Genomic DNA, 21,417 nt, shown 5'->3' on the forward strand with positions numbered 1-21,417 from the left:
AGAGCTCATCTACAGCCATTCCAGCTCTTGCAGTCTGCTAGGAACAGATGGCAAGCTGGCTCCTCTGTACCAGGCCACCTTCCTCATTGCTCTCCGGGGTCATGCCGTCCCTGACAGATCATTCCTGTCCTCTGCTCGTGAAGGAGCTGAAAGCTTCAGACCATCCCTGGGAAAAGTTCTTTGGATCTCAAACCACGTCTAAGCTCCTCCATAAACACTCAGGATGTCAGTAAGTGAACCAATGCTGTCAGATTCATTTGTGCTCGGATGTGACCCTATTTCTTCTGTGACAAGGGAACCCAGAAGCAGAACAGGGCAGATTTCACACCAGAGCCTGCAGCTCCAGACACCACAGACACAAGACAGTCTGCATCACGTCCCACAGACCAGGACTCATTACCTGCAAACTTGAAAAGAATGTTTGGAAAGGACTGAACAGCTACAGCCCCTGTAATCTCAAATCCAAGTATGTTGTCCCAATTCACCATTTGCAGGGTACTGAAACATTTGCTTTACAAGTTAACCAGTGGATTAGACCCAGAATGGACACGTATGGCTTGTCAGCACAAGTGCATGAAGCCAGCTGAGACCAGCTGTGCTTCCATTGCAGTTAGACAGCTCAGGGTTCAAGGTAACGTGTCCTGCTATCCTCAAACAGGGTGGGGTCCTTGCACTGTGTTCTTCCATATTTCTGTCCCAGGAGGGCTTTGGAGCTTTGCCATGGCACCATGGGAGTGTAAGTGGACTTCTAACCTGGCCCCAAGGTGACTTGCTTTGGTAATACCTCCTCCGAGGACTGGAACTACCAGAAGCACAGGATCCTCTGACATCTTCCAGAAGCCAGATCTCAACACTGTAAGACCTCGCATTTCTCCCGAGTATCTCATGACCCCAGACAACGGAGAGCTAGCTGCTGTGTCTGTAACTTCCCTGAGTTCATACCAGATTGAAACAGGCCCTGCGCACCCCTTCCATTTCCCCACAACCACTCTCACCAAGCTGCATTCTGCCAGTGGAAAGAAAACAAGGTTTCAGGGTCTCAATGGGTCCTCAAGAGAGGAGGGATTCAGGACGTATCACTCACCTGTATGTCTCATGGCTCCTCCTCATCTCCTTTATCCATTTATTCAGGAGCGAGTTCTCCCGCCGGTACCAAAAGTAGATGCTCATTGCCAAGGCCGGGAGGAAGAGCAGGAAGATGAGCAGAAGGGTTATTAGGATGGCTTCGTGATCTAGCAGAGAAAGCACAAAGATGAGCACAAGGCTGGGAGGGCTGTCAGCCTGAGCGTTTGCCTCAGCACTGGCTAACTTCAGAGCACGGCTCAGCTCTGCAGTGCAGCTCAATGCAAAGAGCAATCCCTTCTGCCTGCTCCTTGCCACCTAGGCTAGAGACATCACTGCCGAGCACACCTTCAAAAAAGGGGAAGTAAACACCTCTGTCCAGTGGCCCCTGGTAGCAATGGGCAGCCACCAAACGACTGGAGCTGCAAGTCTGCCTGATCATGCCAGACCCAGCACATCTGGCAACAAAGCTGTTGACAGCGTTATCTCTTCATCTCCCTGTCTTTGTGGCATTGCTCCAGCCCCACCAGTGTCCCAAGGCACTGGCCGCTCCCCCAACCACCTCAGCCACTTGCATCACGCTGACGAGAAGCCAGGACTCACTGTCACGCTGCACAGGGCCGCTGTCCACACTGCCACCCAAGCCTGGCTTCTCGCAGTACGGGGGAGCCCAGCCGGCATTGCAGTGGCAATTCTTGTTGCTGTTGCAGACCTATGGGAAAAGGATGGTCGGAGACGATGAGGGGCAATGGCACATATGGAAACAATGATCCATACAGCAGGAATGAGATCAGATGGCCAATGGGAGGAATCTGGGCTGGAGACGCAGAAGGAACTTAATCCCTGCCAATATCCATCTCTTGAACATCACTTGGATCACGTCTATGTTGCTTTCAAAGCTGCAATTGCAATGTATGGAGACATTTTTTTGCTGACACATTTATTTCCCTGCTCTTTGCAAAAACCTTTAAAGGCAAGTATCTTGTACCCTCAGTTTTCACACCACCTGACTTAACAAGCCCAACGCCCTTAATACTTCTTGGGAGGCCAGAAGTTTGTTAGACATTGCGTCTTCCCCTTGGAGTCCTTCCCAGTAATCCATACCTTTCATAAAGCAGAGAATACAGACCTGAAGCCTTAACAATGCTGAGCAGGATGCAAGGGTAAATTTGGGTGTCCTGCCTAGGACCTCCTTATATATAATCCCACTGTGATTTTCTGCAGCAGTTTGCTGTTGCCTTATATGACAAAGCCTGAGTTCATGACCTAAGGAATCCTTGTCTGCAGAGGTCAAATCTTTGTAGCCTGTAGGCTTTGGACAATAGTGACTCTTTCTATTCTCTGAATCACTTCCCTGTTTTTCTGCAGTCCCAGTAGTGTTTTCGAGTATTGCTTTGCTCTCAGAAGGAACAGGCACCTGCTCTGAGCTCTGAACGCTCTCCAGTTCAGAGAAAATACTGATTCAAATTTTGCAGATGGTCCTCACATCAAGAACAATCTTCTCCAACTTGGACACAAAGATCTCAGCTCAGTCTCACCACAGCTGACATGAACGTGATAGTTATGAAAAGCAGGTGCCTGCTGCATTGCAAGACTCATCCCTGTGGGAGATGTTTGGTTTTGCTTAAGAATCTGAGCTCATCTCAGGACCCTGCTGTAGGTCTCAGATAGTAACTCACCCCATGGCCGTTGCACTGGGAAACACACTTTTCCAGCTCAAAAAGGGAGGCATTCTGGCACCGGCGATCTTTGCAAACCTGAGAGAGATCCAAGAAGCCAAGGTTAGAGAAAGGCCTGAGAGGGGGAACAGTGATCTTCTGGCTTCACAGATAGGAGTCTTCTGAAATGACACTGTCCGCTGGAAAATGCAGGTTGGTTAAATCATATTATTCCAGATCAATGCATTGATTTCACTCCAATTTTCAGCATAGCCCAGGAAACCTCTGCCATGCTCAGTCCATGCCAGTCCACCAGAACAACAGCCAACACAGCTCCCACCTCCCTCCCCTGACAACCCACCCGGCAGCTCCTGGAGAAGACATTTCCCATCTGCCCCTAACAGGCAGGCAGAAGCCAAAAAAGCCTACTTTGGCTCTTCAAAAATGGGCATCCTTTCTCATGAAAATGTCAATGTTTTGGCCTTTCATCCTAAACTGGGATGAAAATTTCCCAATTAAAGTGCCAAATAGCAAAGACTGTATCTCCCTAGCCAGCTCTGTCTGGCCTGCATCCCTGCTAACATGCCATCTACAAAGCCTCTGCCATTTCTCAGATGAACTGACCCCTCTCTAAAGTATTGAGGGATGCAGGGACTGTAAAAGAGACTAATGCTTAGCTAGCAGCACCTACTTGGAACTATCCTCTTGATTCCTAACACAATTTTCCCTTGGGAAACAGTTTATTCATTGACAAACTGCCTGGAATTTACCAGTAAGTTTATATGCGAGAGGAACATTTTGGACCCAGACTCACAAGCCCACCACAGCTGTAGCATCCCTGTTTACCCCAGCTTAGGTTAGAGCACGCAGCCCAGCTGAGGACACACAGGCCTCTTCTCTGCTTATGGGCACCTCCAACACATCCTCCTGGAGGAAGCATCATCCATCAAGTCCTGAGGCAGGCACTTATCTTGCTGAGGATGCTCTACTTTGCATTAAATAGCTAAATAAGCACTGAGACAAAGGAGGGATTCAGTTGCCCACACATAGGCATCTGGTACTATCTAGAAATGCCTCGGCTGAGAACTCCTCATGAGGGTTCATCTCCCAAGACAGAAGAGGGAATTGAACCTGGGTTCCCACACTCCAGGTGCAGCTCCATTCCCAGGGACCTGCTGCATGCCTCCACCTTTGGGAAACAAGGATGTCATCTCCTTTGCCTTTCCTACCCATGCCCAGTGGGAAATATTCCCAAGAAAACAGTCCAGAAAACAAGATGAAACTCATAGGGAGTTTAATTTCAATTGAAAAGGAAGAAAATTGCTTGGATCCAATCAGGACTGATATTATTTGTAATTATTGTTTCTTGTTTCCCTACTGAACTGGTAAATCAGTGGTTTGTACTGTCATTGCCAAAGACTTTCCCCCAAAACACTTGTCCTCCTACCAGCAGGGACCTCTGATTTGGGGATGTCTGCAAGCGTAGGTAAAACCACCTCCTGTAGCCCTGCTGTCACGCAGTGAAGCTGGAGCTGGGACAAGAGGCTGAGAAGCCGATCTCCCCTGTGCTGCCAGCCCACCCTCAGACCCCAAACCTAGCAAGAGGCACTCACCATCCCATCTCCGCATTTTGTCCCCGTCATCACCAGCCCAGGGTCCGAGAGGTCTTCCTCGTCATCCTTTGCAGTGTACATGTACGTGCCCCGGCACTTCACTTCCCGCCCATTAAATCGGATGGTGGTGTCGATGGAGACGGTGTTGGTCCCCTGGGGTTTCTTGGCCGAGCTCTGGCACTGGATCTTGCCACACATAGCGTCTCTAGGAGGAGAGGCACAGCCGTGAGGGATGGGGCCTGCCTGCTGCATCCTGCCCCTTCCCATGGAGCTGAGGTGAGGGCTGGAGACGTGGTAGGAGATGTGGCTACCGGGCGCACGGAGCTGCGTTTTACAGCAAGGCTCCTGGTATCCCAGCCCTGTCCCAGGTGGCTGACCCCTTGTCTCATACATGCCATATGGCCCCAGGAAAGCCACTCCTGGCTTCACGGCACACCGCTAAGGGGCACTGCACACTCGACACCCTGTTATCCCATGCCCCTGTGCCTGCTGGCTCACTCTCCTCTGAATTTATCGCCGCAGGAGGTTGTGAGGGCAGAGTCTCAGCAGGTTCAGAAAGGGCTTTGACAAACTCATGGACAGCATAGAGAGATGCTGGAGGGAACAGACCGGGATGTCCCCTCTAACATCCCAGTGGATGCTGGGGAGCACAGGGGAAAGGACTGCTGATGCATTCCCTAAATAGCGTCTCCCACTGCCACTGTCCTTGTTGATTTTCCCTTTGGGCCGGGATGGGAGGTGATGCTTGGTGGAACAATCTCCCAGCAGATGAGAACTGAGCCCAGGAAGGACCTGGCAGCTTTCCAGGTTCAAAATGGAGCTGGCCCGAGGCTTGAAGCTGGGACTTTGGGGTACAGTCCTGGCATCCCCGGTGGGGGGGGTGAACATTGGGGAGCTGTGGGTGCAGGAGGAGGAGGAGATGGGGCACCTGCAGGTGTCTGTGTTGCACTCACCTCTTTTCACATTTCACATAGCGCCCTTGGCTATCTTTGCCACAGTTGCCATAGGTGTTGCCAGCCATATTCACGTCCTGGAAACAGGCATCAGGGGCTGGCCAGGCACCTGCAGGGAGGAAAAAAAGATCCAGTGGTCCGGAAAAGTAGCCAGGAGGAAGAGGGTAGAAATACTGAAACCAGGAACAGTGCTCATGCAGAAAACACCGTGCAAGGTCTCCTGGAGCACCACTGCTGTAGGTGTGAGGCTGAAGAACAGCACGATAGGGGTGAACTCCCTTTGCTCTGGGGGCTTGCGGAGGATTTCGGTCCCAGGGGAGACTTTCCCCACCGCTGCCTGCTGCAGCTCTCCTGCAGAGGGGCACAGAGCAGCACTGGCCCCAGAAGGTGGCAGCGTCGCTGCGCAAACGGGGACAGGGAGAGCTGTGCGCGCTGTATGGGGTGGGAGCAGTGAAAGGTGCATGTACGTGGCGCACGAGCAGGGCATCAAGCGCATGTACGTGGGGACTCTGCAGCGTGTACACAAGCCGTACGCAGTATGTGAGCATATGCTGCGTGTGGCCCTATGTAGCATAGGGGCCCTGTGCAGCATGGGACCATAAGCAGGGTGGGGACATATGCAGAGTGGGGGCCATAGGCAGCGTTTGGCTGTACGCAGCGTGGAGGCCATACGCAGCACATGAACCGTATCACCTATGGGCCATATGCAGCATTGGAGCCATATGTAGCACAGGTGCTGTATGCAGCGTGGAGGCCATATGCAGCACGGAAGCAGTATGCAGCGCAGGGGTCATATGCAGCGTGTGGCTGTGTGCAGTGGGGGGGCCATACACAGCATGGAAGGCGTATGAAGTGTAGGGGCTATATGCAGCATATGGGCTGTATGCAGCACGTGGATGGGATGTGCACAGCGCAGGACCGAGCACGTGTGAATGTGCCCACACCATGCCCACACCATGCCCACAACCCTGCCAGCCTCACTGATGCAGACTCCCAGCCCTGGATGGAGACAGCACACACCATCCATCCACCATCCTCCAGCCTTGTGGGCAGGGGACACGGGGACCCCGGTCCTTCCCCAAGCGCAGACACAGCGTTGAGACCCGACGTGGCTCCTGCTCCAGGGAAGGGCCGCGAGGAGGCAGGGTTTGGGGTCTGGCACGCTTACCCGGTCCCCAGAGCTGGACGCATTGCTGGTGGTGGGTCATGCACATGCCGTTGTTGCAGTAAGCCTCACCATAGGCACAGGAGGAGCCGTCCAGCAGGTAGACATTGGCTGGGCAGTAAGGTGAGGCACCCGTGCAGTACTCCGGGAGGTCACAAGATCCTGCTGCTTCCCTGCAGATGGTCCCAGCCACCTTTAGCTACCGGAGGAGGAGAGAGAAGTATCAGTACCGAACGGCAGTAAACATGCTAAGCCAGGACTGACACTGCCTCCCAGCACAGCCCAGGGTCAGAAGCCATGAATATAGTTCCCTATGGGACTAGAAGGGATTCCCAAGGTGGATCCCTATGTAAAGCCAGATTCCTGGGGCTGGACCCCAGCCACAGGAGCAGCCAGCAGAGAATCCCCAGAGAATGCGTGTTCATGGATAAACCTTCCCATTTGGCCCTGGAGGTGTTGAACTCAGGGCCTGAGGAGGCACGTGCACAGCGTGAGTCCCAGGGGGACGGTGGGAGCTGTATTCCCCTCCTCGGTCCCAGGAACCCACACCTCACAGGCGGGAGGACGTGCGGGGAAAGGAGGCGCGAGTTACCCTGCAGCTCTGGCAGCAGTCACCGTGGGCACACTGGGCCCCCATCTTCAGCGTGCAGTTGTGCGCGTTGCAGCATGGGTTGGTGCATTCCTGCGCAGAGAGGAGACACCGCTGCAGTCAGCGAGCCCGTCCCTTCCCCTTCCCCAGCCGAGCCCCACCGCTCCCTCTGGCTCCTTCACCAAAAACAGCATTATTCTCCTCAGTTTGCTAAAGGGGAAACTGAGGCACGGGGGAGTGAGGAAGAAATGAGCACATGGGGCAAAGTCAAGAAGAGAGCCAGGCCCAAGCTAACAGGATTTAGGAATGCAGGACTGGAAAGGGCCCTTGGGATGGAGTCCCCAGTGGGGACTTCCCTAAGGTCCCGTGACCAGTAAACCCATTCTCGTTGGAAATAAGCCTCTCCGCATGGGATGCCCCCCTCCTGCCTGCCTGGCTCCCTGCAAGCAGCTGAGCCAAGCTGCAAAAGCCTCCTTAGAAAAGAGATGCAGTGCCTGGGACCGTACCTCCACCTCCCCACAGTCACAGTCTTCTCCATCTTCCAGAAAGCCATTGCCACATTTCCGGCCAACCACCAAGTCCTTGGTGTCAGGCAAGTTGAAGAGACACATGCCGCCTCCCTTCTGGAAGTAGTTCTCCAGCTGCCTCTTGCTGCAGGAGCTGAACACACGAGGGAAGGGATGTCTGTGCAGGGGAGAGATGGGGAGAGATGGGAACCAGGGCAATCAGGACTAGGAAAAGATGGAAAAATCGCAAACAGAGCTTGGAAATAGGAACACGAGAAAACTAGCACAAATCCTTCCAAATGCCAGAGTAGAAGCCACCATCAGCCAGATGTATTGATGCTGCTAACATCCCCCACCCCAAACCCACACAGCCGAGCATCAGACAGGAACAACCAAGGAAAACTACACCAAATTCAAGCATTTTCCAGAATGGGATTGGCTGGATAAGCAGGGCTGCTATATGCCACCCCACAGAGCATCAGACATCCAGCAGGAAACCTCTTGGAGACCCCCACGGTCTGAAGCCCAAAGGCCTGAAGTTTGGAGCCATTCAAACTGCGGCCACAGGTACAGCCCCGCTCCAAATGTGGCAATACTGGAAAACAGGGCCTTTCCCACGGGAAAAGAACAAATTGCCATGGTTTTCTTTTTCAAAGATTTTTTTTAGTAGGAAAAATATGAGCACATGAAAATTAGCATGTTGGTCTTCCTATAGGCTTAGGTATATAATCTTACGGAAAGCCTTGGGATTATATACCCATAGCTCCGAGGATCTGCGACATGGACCTGGTGTCCCCATGCTGCTGCAGCCCCAAGCCAAAGACAAGCGTACGGCTGCCCTATTCCCAGCTGGGACACGTCGGGGGGGGGACACCCAAGCCTGCAGACCCACACGCAGAGTCTTCGCGGTCTGGATGTGCCCTCCAGGCTCTGCTGGGTCGGTGCAGGGGTTGCTGGTGCAGGCATCACCTCCATGCCTACGCCCGGGATGACGCAGATCCCCTCCACCCTCCACCGGCAAGGTGGGTCTCTCTGTTTCCGTGACTATTTGCCCAGGGTGTCTGCTATATATTGACTTGGTGATGGGAAATACCCATTCGGGACTATTTAAATACCGCCAAGACAGACAAAAATCCTTTCAAAAAAGAAAGAAAAAAGAAAAAGAAACACAAAGAAATGGCTGTATTAAATAATTAACAAGGTTTGAGCAACAATTAAAAAAAATCAGCACACACTACATATACGGCCATTTCTCTAACAGCCCAACCGATCTTTCGTCTAAGCAGTTAGTTGTACAGAAACCAGTGATTTTTTTTTGAGAACAGTTCTTCCTTAATTTTGCATAAGTTTGTGAGGCTTTTTTCATGATGCATTAAAAAAAGGAGGAAGCAGATGGTAAAAATGTATGCGCTGCTCTCTGTTTCAGTGTTGTTTTTGCTTCCTCATATTGCTGAAAAAAAATTTCTTTGAGATTAGGACATCCTATTTCTGACATAAGTCAGAGGATTTTTTCTGAAGTAATTTTGAAGTCTGGGGGAAATCTCTTGAGCTGTAGGAAAAAGGTAGGTGCATACAAGCTATTGGAGAGCGAGCAAGTAAATAAGCCCACAAATTGGTACATGAGCATACAAACAGGGACAGTCTAAAGATAGTTCAAAATGCGTTTCCCACCCTTGTGGGGAAAAAACATTTTAGCAAAATAAATTTTTTAAGAAATATTTGGATTGAAAAGCACATTATCCATTTGAAAATGGAGCCGGGCTGTTCACATGCCACTTCTTTCCCCAGCCAGTCTCTCGGGGCCAGGTGGCATCTCCCATCACCCTGCAGGGTTCATCTTCTCCAGGAGGAGAAGCAAGGCATTGCAGGGAGATGTCTAGCCAGAAAGCTTGGCCTGCAGAGGTGAGCGAAGGCACAGCACAGCTGAACTACAGCATGTGGTATACTGCTTTCTTCCAAGGTATCCAACTCAAATGGATGAGGGCAGGAAAATTTGGGTTTTCCATACTTAAATAAATAAATACACAGCTACATCTTCCTGGAAAGCAGGCGCTTTTCCCCATCAGAAGCCACCTAAACAGAGAATAAACCCTGTTCTAACAGCCATGAGACCCAAATCTGTCACAGAGAACGGATTAGGTACTAATTAGGCTCACTCTGGGGCTGGCCAGGCAGTTCCCTACAGCGAAACAGAATTGTGATTATTGACTGTTATTTATTAACTCACAGACCAGGTGGGTTCAAAGAACAGGGAATAAATCACTGCTCTTCTGCAATGCAGGGAAATTTGGGACAACCAAATCATCAGGAGCCAGAAAACCTGATGGGGGAATGGCCTTGGAAGGGGAAGTGGTGCCAATTAGATAAATTTCATACAGCTCTGAGCTGAATTAAGGGGTAAAAGTAAAGAAAAGCAAACTGGGCGGGAGGGCGGGATGCTGGAGAGCATGAGAGTTAATTACTGCTCATCTGGAGCATCCTGCATCAGGACTCAGTGAGGCTGGCTTGAGGGAACGTGAGCTCATCCCACCTTAGCCCTGCAATGCGGTGCTTCCCCACCACCACAGCCGCATCCTGGCTGGGGACTCCTTCATCCTCCTGGATTACAAGTGAATAATAATTTCACCAGGGTGAAGGTTAGCACAGGAAAAGGCCCTGGCTTCCCCAGCAGTGTCTGCCTGCACAATATCCCACGGTACCAACAGTGAAGCAGCAAAGCAGCACTGCTGGCAAGAAACAGGCCACGTAATGCGCCAACCCGATGAAATCCCTTCGCCTCCGTCCCTGGCTCTTCCTAGGGCTGGGGCTGCTCAAGGAGCGGGCTGGAAACCAAACGCTGCCTTCCTCTGTCCTCCCTGCCTCCCTCGTCCTCTCCTAGCTGCTCTGCTGCCCTTCGGAGACCTCCAGCGTGGTCCATTCCTCCCGAGCAAGGTAGGAGTTCACAGAGATGTTTTCTTTTCTCTGCATGTCTTGCCAGGGAGGGATGAGAATTGCCCGCTCCCCTTGACCTCTGCCTGCTCTGGAGAAGCAGAACATGCAGGGCAAGCAAGGAGGAAGGCAACCAGCCAGCTTCCCCTTTGCGATGTGGAGCCACACCACAAAAGAGCATCTGCAGGACAGGTCCCCCCTCTCTGCTCCCCAGCCTGCACATCCGGAAATGGCATCTGGAATTTGCTCAGGGGCTCGAGGCCACGTTCCCCATGTCCTGTCCCCGCCGTCGCCCCGTCTCTTACCCAGTAGCCGCTGCCATGACACACCCGCCTTGCTCAGGAGTGGCCTCCAAGCAGCAGCCCTGGCTGTCGTGGCTCATGCCGAAATTGTGGCCGATTTCGTGGGCCATAGTGGCGGCTGCTCCGACGGGCTGCTCCGAGTGGTCCTGTGCAGGGATTTGGGGGGGGGGGGGGGGGCTGCGTCAGAAAGGCAGCCAGGTAGCAGAGAGGGGTGACCGCCCCACAGCGGGGACAGGGCTGGGGTGGGAGCGCGAGGCAGAGGGACCATGGCACTCCTGGGTTCACAGGTGGATCCCACAGGAGGGAGGGAGGGAGGGAGGGAGAAAGGCTCACTGCGGAAGCAGGGTTTGGCCCCCCGAAAACCCACATGGAGCTACCCCCGCAAGTGTCAGCAGTTTTGCTCTGTGACCAGCTTGGCAGCAGGAGGGCAGGACCCTGACCAAGCTAGGAACAGGCCTGAAGAGCTCAGAGGACAAAAAAGGAGGCACTGATGGATTTCTGGGAAGATCCACTGCTGGAGCCAACTACTGAAAACCCCGAGGCCTCGGAGGCACATGACCTGGAGACCACAAACCACAGTACTCCACACCACTATCCTGCCCAGGGCCCGCAGGGTCACCAGGGCTGCTGTCACCCCACAAGGGAGCAAGAAGAAAAGCAAAATCAGAGGACACAAGCAGGGAATAAGCAGGGAATGTTCAATATGAGGGTCCAGAAGCAACTTCCAATTCAAGAGATTCAAGAGGACGCTGCTGCTAGCTCAAACTGGAGGGTGTACACGGGTCAAAAGAGCTTTATACTGGCCCTTTCTCACCCTCCTCCCAATTACACGGCCAACATCTGAGAGGGATAAGGGACTACAAGCATCTCTGGTGCAACCCAAGAGGGCTGGTCCTCTATGCCAGCAAACAAGATGGGGTGGTAACGGGGTCCCCAACCCGGGAAGATCAGCAGACTCCCACGTCTCCCTTACCACGCTGACGCCTCCAGAGTTTTCTGGGCTGCACATCCCCTCCAGCGGGGCCATGCCGATGGTCGTCCCCCTGAATGTCTTCCCGCTGTCCAGACGTATACCGGAAAGGAGAGCGGACAGGCAATTAGTGCCTCCGAACAGGGCAGTTAGCACCCCTGGGGGCACTGGGCTCCGCAGAGACCCCGGGCTGGGCTGGAAGCTCCCTGCCCCGCCGACCCCAGGTCCACAAGGGTGCTCACGTCAGCAGCTGGGCGTTGTCATGCTTCTTTCGAGACCTCAGCGTCTTCCTCCACTGCAGGAAGGACCAGAGCGTGGCGTTGGCATCACTGGTCACGGTGCATTGGTCCCGCTCTGTCCACACCTCCAGGCCGATCAGGGCCACCTTGATATTCAGCGACCTGTAAAACTGCAGGAAGGGGACAGGGATGGAAGGGGCAGGGACTGGCATTTATAGCACTTCCTTATGCTCCCCCACCCCACCACAGTGCCCTGGTCTTCAGGATCCAGTGAGCAAAAAGCACTGTTTCAGCTAGTGGATCCCCATGCTTTCCCCGGATGACTCAGGGACACACTTGTCCCAAATCCACCTGCAAACATGAGCTCTACACGCAAAAGTGTGGGCACATTAGCCAGTGATGGCGGCATAGAAAGCTACCACCCATTAGTTGACAACAGCTTACGCACCTCCTGTGCACACCTAAGCCTGTCCCAGCTGTGTGTCGAGGCTGCTGGCTTTAATCATGGTCACTAAGGTTACAGCAGCACGTGTACCTCGGCCAGGCAAAGAGCTGGCACTCACTTCACTGTCACAGCTCAGCTGATGGGTGGCAACCCATTTTCCACCATGCTTATGACCACCATCCTAGCATCAGTGATGTAGGGACAAGCCCTGAGGGTTGCCAAAGGGGTGGCCCTGAGCTCAAGTGTTTTCCCATGCACTGGGAATGACAAAATGGACGGACTGGTCCCTCTCCCCAGCCCTTACCTTGTCCACATAGTTCGCAATCTCCACAATGCGCTGCTTGGTGTGGCCCAGGTTGAGATTCTGGTTCCTGAACTGCAAAGAGATGAGCCCAGGGAAGGGGGTTGCTACCCAAGTTTGATGCTTTCAACCCCGTCTTCCCCCTCACGCCAGGCTGCAGGGGGACTGGTGGTGCAGAGGACAGGATAAGAGGGACTGGCACTGGCAGATGCTGTGCAGTGGGAGAGCTGAAACCACCGAAGACCTGTCATTTCACTAGTGACTTTGCAGTGCTGCTGATGCTGTTAAGCTACAGCAGCATGTCTCACACGTGCGCGATGGAAGCAGGGGGAGGACACCCAGGGCTATCAGCATGTGACAATATGTGATTTCAGGTGACCCTGGGAAAAACAGAGCCTCCAAGTGAGGCCTAGAGGCAAAATGAGCTGGCACATCCACACTGAGTCCTGCCCTGTGCTGGACACGTCCTAGACATGCTGCACCCATGAAGCTTGGAAAGCAGAGCCATTAACAGTGCTGCTGACGGTTATCAGCAACCTGCTGGAGATTGCCAGATGAAGAGCGGAGAGGGAGACAGAGAGGGGTCCTGCCTTATCTGCAAAGGACCGTGTTTCTGCCCCTCTGGAGCTTACCAGTGTGTGATCAGCAACGATGAAGAGCTCCATGTATTTCATGGTCCTCCAGGCATCTCTCTTCACCTGCAAGACAGGCAACAAGGCTCACAGGAGGGAAGCAGCAGGCAGCCTGGGGCCCAGAGGCATGGGCCACTGGGTATCTTAGGTTCCTCAGACATAGCAGTCCTGCCCAGGAAGGATGGTTAAGGGCAGAAACTGAGGCTTGAGAAGACAAGGAAAATTTGGGCAGCTATGGTGCAATTCCCAACCTCATCCCAGGGCCCCAAGGCCAGTTCCCTGGTCAGGATTCACTGAGATGCTGCATTCAAACACGTCTGCTGGCTCTCACCCCATATCATCCAGCACCAGTCCCTCACCCACATCTCCTAGGGGTTCCCGTTTAGATCTCCTGCCCAAGCACAACCCACATGACCTAGTACCACCCAGGGCAGCAGAAGACATTTAGCAGGGACATGGAGGGACCCAATCCCAGCCCTCTGACCCTCCTGCGAGAGAAGGACCCAGGGATTTACCCGGTAATGCACTGGCTTGAAGAAGCGAGCAATATCGGCTATGCTGCTGCCAAAGTCGTCGCCGTGGCCACAGGTCCCACCTTTGATGGGCAAGTGTTCTGCTCGGTAGATGATGTGATGCCCTGGCTCTGGGGTTCCCAGGGGTTTCAGGTAATAGCTGTCATTGCTGTTCACTACAATCAGGCCCCTGGCAACGAAGAGGAGAGCAAGCCCCGAATGGCTCCTGTTGCTCTTTCACTCCTGCTCCCCCAGCCCTCGCTGAGGCCTCACAAACTGACTGCACCTCAGGTTGGTTGGTACCCAGGGTGGCGGCACGGAAAAGAGACAGGTGCCCCCGTGAATGCAACCCTACGAGCTAGCGTACCCTCGGCATTAAAACCTCTGTGCTTGTAAGATCACTTGAATGCGACATTGCCTCTATCAGCTTGGATCGTGGCTGCATCTCTTCTTCTCCATTTCCCCCACTGAGCTGGGAAATGCCGCCCTTGTCCTGCAGCAGGACAGCTGCAGAGCCCTGTGAGTGCAAAGGGGACTTCCGTGGGGTATTTCCAAACCCTTCCTCAGAGAGCGAGTGAGACACCAGCAGGAAAAGAGCCCCTTAGTTTACAGCCCCTGAGTTTACAGCAAAGCTCAGTTCCGAAGCATCCACTGTGGGGTACAGGGTCTCACCACCTCCGGAGCCAGATTACATCGAGCACCCTGCGCACATCCCGTGGAGAAATGCCAGGCAAGCAGCCAGCCAGGGCACCTCCTCTGCATGCTGGAAGCCACAGGACTCCTGGAGCCGTAACTGCAGCTTGTTCAGTGATTAAAACCCTGCAGGTTTCCCTTTTCAGTGACGGGCTCGGTCTTTGGGGATGGGATTTCTAGGCCAAGCCGGGCCACGTGGAAGGAGTTCAAGAGTGCCAGGAGATCGTCTCTGTTCACCTGGCTCACCATCACCCCAAACTTTGTGCAGGGAGACCTCCTTGGAGCCCAAGGGAGGCAACCAGGATTCAGATCCCACTGTTGCTCCTCCATCCTGCACCCAGGGTCAAGGCAAAGAATCAGGGAAGGAAAGCGACAGCAAAATCAGTCACACGAACCATCTAGCGCTCACCGAGTGCTGAGCGGTCCCTGATGCAAGGAAGGGATGAAGTCAGGCTTGTTGGATGTGCTGCCTTCGCTTGAACTTTCAGGACTTTCCTTGCTCCTTTTGGTGCCAGGGGATTTATCAGAAGGGGATAACTGGAAAGAAGGGGGCTGCCGGATCCAGCCCTCCACCTGCCCATGGCCACGCGTTCCCTTCGGCTCGCGAGAACAGCAGCCCAGTAGCCGGGAGCTTCCCACTTGGTGTCACAAGCCTCCCCGTCCCATGCTCGCTCCCTACCTTATTCCTGAGCAGGTGCTGAGGACAACCCAGGAGCTCCGGTACCCCCGGACATGTCCATGGTAGTAGCAATGGTCCTGGGATAAAGGCAATGGAGACTATCCGTTAGAAACCTTCAGGCAGAGCCAAACAGCGTCCGTTCCCTCTGCTCTCCCGAACCAGGGGGCAGAGGCCTCCCTTGCCCCCTCCATAAACGCCTCGCAATACCCTGAGCTGGGCAGAGCCGCACGCCTTGTCCTAAAGGCCACCCGACTCCCATCTCTGAGCATTTTACAGCCAGGCGAGCGGTGTTGTTCTGCACTGGGGAAAGGGAGGGACGGAGCCAGGGTGCTGTCTCCTCCGGCAGTTCAACCCGGGACACGGACAACCCCTTCACCGGGCTGCGCGCGCTGGAAGGGAGACAAATAGCCGGAACGGGGGGGACGGCAGGGAAAGCAAGGGATGCTTGAGGCCTGCTGAGCAACAGGACAGGGCAGGGGAGGCGAGAGCAGCCCCGGCACAGGCGCTGCCCTCCGCGCTCTGTGTTTATTTCCCTAGGTGCTGTATGTCGGCCAAGAGACACAGGCAGCCGCGTGCTGCTCGCATTCCTCCCGCGGCATGTGTCGGGGATGCTGCCAGGGAAAACATGTCACCCCCCCTCCCGGTGAGGTTTTGTCTTCAACCTGGATCGTTTTACAGCGCGGGTTTGACACGCAGCCTCTCCGACGCCACGGAGGGGACAGGGAGTTGCAACACGGCAGGACGGGGCCCCTTTGATTTTGCTTTTGCTGCTGCAGAAAACGTAAGGCGCATCCAGCAGACCTTGATCTACCCATCTCCTTGGCCCGAAAACCTACAGGCAAAGGAGGGCTGAGACACAGGTCTGGAGCGTTCAGCCATCCCTGGTCCCTCTGGCATTCACACCAAGCAGGTTTCTAGACTCTCAACTGTCAGTCCTCCCCCGCAGCCATCACCCGGGGCGGAAGCGAAAGCAAGAGCCTGGCTGCCAGGACACCTGGGCCCCGCTGCTGCTGCTAAACCGGTCCAGGGGTGGCAGACTTTGCACATGCTTTAAGTCTACAGTGATGCTCAAGCGTGGTTTCTGGAGAGGACCTGAGGCGAGCCGAGCTGCCCCATCCTCAGCAAAGGAAGCAGCATATGGTGCTGAGTACCGAGAAGATGGTCTACCTGCAAAAAGCAGCTATAATTACTGCTGATCAGTGGCTTTGGGGGCCAGAGGTAAAACACAGGAAGGGAGATGTATCCCCAGCATCACCTAATATGGCACCTCTCTGGGAAAGAAGCCACCGGGGGACAAGCAAGTTTTCTCCCCTGCTTCCTCCCTGAGGAAGCCGCAGAGCTGCCGCAGGATCCTGCCGCGCCAGCCCGGCCTGGCCCCCTCCTGCCCCACACAGCATCAGCCCTGCAGCTGCAGCACATCTGGGCACCGGCCCACCCCAGGAAACGCGGCGTCTCTGCCTTCCCGGCAAGACCCAGGCTACCCCGGCATGATGCAGAGGTGGGTTATGCTCCAAAAGCCCCAAGAGCCTGCCCAGCCCTGCTGAGCTGGGTCTGAGCCCACACTGGTGCACCGAGCGTGCCCGGGCTCTGCACTGGTAGGGTCTGTTTGGCGCCTGTCAGCCTGGTAACAAACCTGGGCCTCGAGAGAGCTTGGACCTACGTGACTTGCCGGATCAGAGCAGGGGATAAAAGCTGGGCTCCCCAGCGAGACGCCTGCCCTCTCCAAGCACCCTTCTCCCCCATGAGGCAACTCAGCCAGCTTGAAATACCCATGCGATGGAGCTCTGGAGGAAGGAGATGGGGAAGGAGAGGTATAAGTCACCAGACTCGCAGTGATTTTGGTGGAGCTCTTCTGATTTGCGCCTCCTGAGACGACACTCCTAAGCAAACGCCGTCTAGCGCACCAGCTCTCTGACCACTGGGCAATACGACCTCCTCGAGCATCTCTGCCCATCACCAGGGACAAGAGGGGCATCCAAGGCACCCCCAAAAAAACGTTATTTCCCTCCTTCTAAGAATAGGGATATGAGACATGCAGCGGCTTCTGGGCCCCACAGAGGAAGAAGCGGCAAACGCGCTGCAGAGGAAGGAAACGCTTCAACAGGCAGGTTTCAGGAGCAGGGAACAACACATGGGGCGAAGGCAGCCCCGGCCCTGCCTGACACCACCCTCCCCCGGCACCCACCGTGTAGTTAGGAGCGACCGTCACGGGCTGCCCGTCCTCAGCGTAGTGCGTCTCAGTGTAGTCTGGTGACAGCAGCCTGCGGAGAGAGAAAGGAGAAGGGTGAGGACTGCCTGGGCTGCTCCTGGCATCCGGCTGGGGACTGGTGGCTGGGGGACACACGGGGTCAAGCAAGCCTCTGTACCCTGGACCATGAGCAGTGATGCTCCAGGATGGCCCCGTGGTGCCCCAGCGGTCCTGGGGCAACATCTGCATGGACAGATGTGCCAACCTAGGATGCGTCCCAAGGCAGCGTTTGCACCACTCCTCCTGCCAGCGCATCTCTCCCCACCTTCCCCAGCCGCCGCGACGCTGGGCCGGGCCGGATGCACGGTCCCCCTTCGCTGCCCCCCCTCCTTGCAGGCGGTCCTCGCGGACCGCAGAGCTTCCCGGCCAAGCAGGTGCCGAAGCGTCCCTCCTCCGGGAAAGCGGAGCCGGCAGCTCGGCTGCCAGCGCTGCGTCAGCACTGGGCCGCCGACCAGCGGCGCCGCGGCCTGCTCCGAGCCGCGCGCACGGGGCTGGGAGAACAGCCGCCCTGCCAACAGCCCCCTCCCGAAACAGCGTTGCGCCGTTCACGCCGCGTAGCGCAGCGGCGCGCTCGCACCCATGCCAGCCCGCTCCTGCACGGAGGCGGGCATCGAGGCAGGAGGCTGGCCTCAAGGAAAGGGAAACTGAGGCAGGGGAAACCTGCCCTCCACCTTTACTGAGCACAGGGGTACCCAGACCTGGCAGCACCGTGTTGCCCAAATCCTCCCTATGTCGGCACTGTGCATTGCAGCAGGGCTGCAAGATGTAAGAAGGCTGCCAAACCACCTCTTTCTCCTAGTTCCCTCCATTTCCCATGTCCCGACAGGGATAGGGACAGGCTGGCCAGCACGGACTGCAGCCCCGTTGGCTCCTGGGTGACCCTAAATGGAGTAGAGCAGCAAGGAGAACCGGCACTTGGCCCACCGCATGGTCCCAGCGCCCCAGCCTCAAGCAAGGAGACATGCACAGAGGATGAGTCACGACCTCCCACTCCTTTCCAGAGTCCCCTTCGCCTTCTGCACCCCCTCTGTGTGCTGGAGCTCTCTGGCCCGTGCTCAGACAACGCGCCGGAGATGCCAGTGCAGGCCCAGATGTGACGGCAGAGGTCGGGGCATCTGCCACGGAGCAGACAGCCGGGGGAAAAGGGGAGATGCCTCCAGCCGTGGGAAAGGCCGGGCTGGGCCCCCTCTTTGCTTCTCAGCAAGGAAAGGGCTGTCTGGGGTTTCAGCAGCTTCAGGCAGCATTTGGCAAGGATGCCAGGGAGAAGATCCCATGAAGGCCCACCACCGGCCATCAGAGAGCCTGGACACGGCCCAGAGCATGGCGGACACCTTGCCACCACTGAGGACGAGCAGCCAGGGCTGGCAAAGGCTTCTCCGTAAAGGACCAAACCCCCAGTGGGACTAGCCACAAAGACCCTCGGCCCCGCCAAGTCTCCCTCTGCCGCGCCACGAAGCAGTAGCATTTGAACCCAACACCAAGCTGAAGTCCCTAAGGGATGGAGCCCTGCCTGGAGAAGAAAGGGTTGGTCCCGTGGTCAGCACTTCAGCCGAGGGCATGGGAAATTGGGAGTCTCTAACACACCACTCCGTCCAGCCTTGGGCACGTCCCTTAGCCTCGCTCACCACGCAGAGGGGTGCCAGGAGGACAACGCTCCTGGCGCACGCTTCAGCCACAGGGCAGGGGCCCCAAAACCAGAGATCAGACTCAGGCTGCTGCTCGTAGCAAAATCTGCACCCCCCCCCCACCCGAGTCTTGGCCCTGCTCGCCTGAGCCAGGATGGTTTTCCCACAGCTGCAAGCGATCTCTCAGCAAGGCCAGCCCCAGGGCCCTTCCACCGACACAGCTCTGGCCCGGCGCTGATAAATCGCTTCCTGCTGCTGGGATGGGCGATGAAAATCGGGAAGCAAGACAGAGTGCGAAGAAGAGCCAGAGCAGTGTTTGCATCCGGCGAATGTATGTGCACGGGGGCTGAGGGTCCTGGCGAGGAAACAGGGGGGGAATTAGACTGAAATGACCCTGCTGGAGGTGGGAGAGCAGAGAAGAGGCTGCGGTTTTTCCCATGCTGCCTCAAAGTAGGACGCCGAATGCAGCCAAGGCAGTTCCGGCCTGGAGGAATCCACCTCGGGAAGCTCAGCCTGATGCGTGAGCGGCGGGAAGGGGGTTTCGCACCAAAAAACCCCAGCTCGCTCCTGGCAGAGGCCGTGAGACCCTCAGAAGAGACGCAACAAGGATGCTCCTCATGTCCCATGTCCTACCGTGCCCAGATGTCACAGCGATGGGTACCCTGCCATGACCTACAGCTGGGTCCCAGGAGGAGAGCAGAGCATGCATACAGGGGTCTCGGCCGTCCGGAGACACAGCTCTTTGCAGACCCAAGGCCCCCAGTCGTGATCAAGCGGTTAGATCCCACAGAAAGAACAAAACAGGGCTGGGTTTATCCTTGGTGACAGTACAGCCCTCAATACGTGGGTTTTGGCCCCATCCCAGCGATTTTATTCTGCAGCAGAAGAAAATAAACTAAGCACCCGCCCCCAGACTAGCCTCAGTTAGTTGGTTTCTATTTTGCAACCAGTTTGCCCCAAAAATGTCCTTGTGGGCTCCTGCTCAGCTTCCAAGCCCACCAGCGCCTTGCCCGCTCAGCCCCGGGAGCGGGTGCTGACCCAGCCATGGCCTGACACCAGTAACTCCAGTTACCCCAGGGAAATAACACAGGAGCTCAGACTGGGTCCTGGTGGATCCTCTCCCACATCCTGCGTGCCGAGAGCACGCACCAAGCCGCTCTGCCCAGCAGCGGGGCGGCCTAGGCGCAGCTCCAGTTCCGCGCTGTTAAATACAGGAGGTGCCCGGAGCGGAAAGGCTGTCGGCCAACATGCCGAGACAGCCGCCCGGCCAGCGCGGGGGCGGCTGCCCATGCACGATGGGGACATGTCAACCGAGGACAGCGGAGCTGTGAATGTCTCTGGACCGCGGCTGGGAAACAGAGGGAGCAGGGAGGGTTGAGCCGATCCCATAACAGGGGACACGGTGAGTCCCAGCAAGGCTCAGACCACCGGAACGTCTTCTCCAGGGCAGGCAAAGGACCAAGAGCCTCAGGGAAGGAAGGGCAGGGAGGAGATGCAACTCCTACTCCTGCACAAGGCAAAGCCTTGTTAGACACCACCAAGGATGGGTTTTGGATGACAACCATCTCTCCCATTCCCTGGGGAAAGAAGATTTGAGGTCTGTCACTTGCCCATGAGCTAGCAGGGCCAATGCAGCCCTGTTAGCTGGCACAAGACAGCAGTGCAGATGGTCACAGCTGTCTTGGTCTCCCCAGAAGACACAACCGCTATGTATGGACAGTCTTGGGTGCCGTGGATGCTCTCAGGTACTCAGCTCCCATTTGCTGCCACAAAACCCCTCTCACGCTTCCCTCACCCAAGCTCAGCATCCTCCTGCCATGCCCTGCTCAGCCTCCTCACACCCTTCCAGCCCTGCAGAGACACTGCAGACACCGGGCTTTTCGTCAACCCTTTTCTTCACCCCTTACAGCCACACGTCACCCTCTGGGAGGGCGAAGCAGCACCAAGGCCCCTGCTCACGGCTCCCACGTGCACTCCTACATCTCTGGGGTTCACAGGCGTAGTTTTGCTATCAAACACGTGCCTGTTTCCACTCCCTCCAGGGCTCGTCCCTGCTCCCAGTCAGCCCATTTCCTCACCCCAGTTCTCCCGAGTTCAGCACTTTTCAGCGAGCCAAACGCTGTCTCCGTCTGGCCGGGGCTCGGCTCCCCCCGCGCAGCCAGACAGCCGCAAACAGGCTCAGCTTCCAAACATTTATGGCCTGACGATAACGAGAGGTGCACAGGAGGGTCATAAAAGCTGGGAGCGATCTGAGAGATCCAAAGCAAGGCTTTCGGCCCATAAACTAAGCCAGGAGG

At 55.7% G+C, this 21,417-nt stretch overlaps 1 protein-coding gene across 2 annotated transcripts in view; it reads right to left on the bottom strand.

Moving 5' to 3' along the window:
• Window positions 1-21,417, bottom strand: part of ADAM33 (ADAM metallopeptidase domain 33) — a 46,315-nt gene that overhangs the window by 5,137 nt on the left and 19,761 nt on the right. Inside the window, exons 4-19 of one of the 2 annotated variants that reach the window (XM_067298402.1) lie at window positions 17,433-17,508; window positions 15,248-15,324; window positions 13,879-14,065; window positions 13,364-13,429; window positions 12,735-12,806; window positions 11,989-12,155; window positions 11,750-11,834; window positions 10,780-10,922; window positions 7,547-7,724; window positions 7,044-7,133; window positions 6,455-6,650; window positions 5,287-5,395; window positions 4,334-4,538; window positions 2,742-2,819; window positions 1,666-1,774; window positions 1,085-1,232 (exon numbers count right to left, since the gene is read on the bottom strand). In XM_067298402.1, coding sequence (XP_067154503.1) covers window positions 1,085-1,232; window positions 1,666-1,774; window positions 2,742-2,819; window positions 4,334-4,538; window positions 5,287-5,395; window positions 6,455-6,650; window positions 7,044-7,133; window positions 7,547-7,724; window positions 10,780-10,922; window positions 11,750-11,834; window positions 11,989-12,155; window positions 12,735-12,806; window positions 13,364-13,429; window positions 13,879-14,065; window positions 15,248-15,324; window positions 17,433-17,508 — 1,986 coding nt within the window. The remainder of the gene's footprint in view (window positions 1-1,084; window positions 1,233-1,665; window positions 1,775-2,741; window positions 2,820-4,333; window positions 4,539-5,286; window positions 5,396-6,454; window positions 6,651-7,043; window positions 7,134-7,546; window positions 7,725-10,779; window positions 10,923-11,749; window positions 11,835-11,988; window positions 12,156-12,734; window positions 12,807-13,363; window positions 13,430-13,878; window positions 14,066-15,247; window positions 15,325-17,432; window positions 17,509-21,417) is intronic. The other variant, XM_067298403.1, reaches the window with a different exon arrangement.

Source organism: Apteryx mantelli, chromosome 5 (genome assembly GCF_036417845.1).
Source record: "Apteryx mantelli isolate bAptMan1 chromosome 5, bAptMan1.hap1, whole genome shotgun sequence".
Taxonomy (NCBI): Eukaryota; Metazoa; Chordata; class Aves; order Apterygiformes; family Apterygidae; genus Apteryx; species Apteryx mantelli.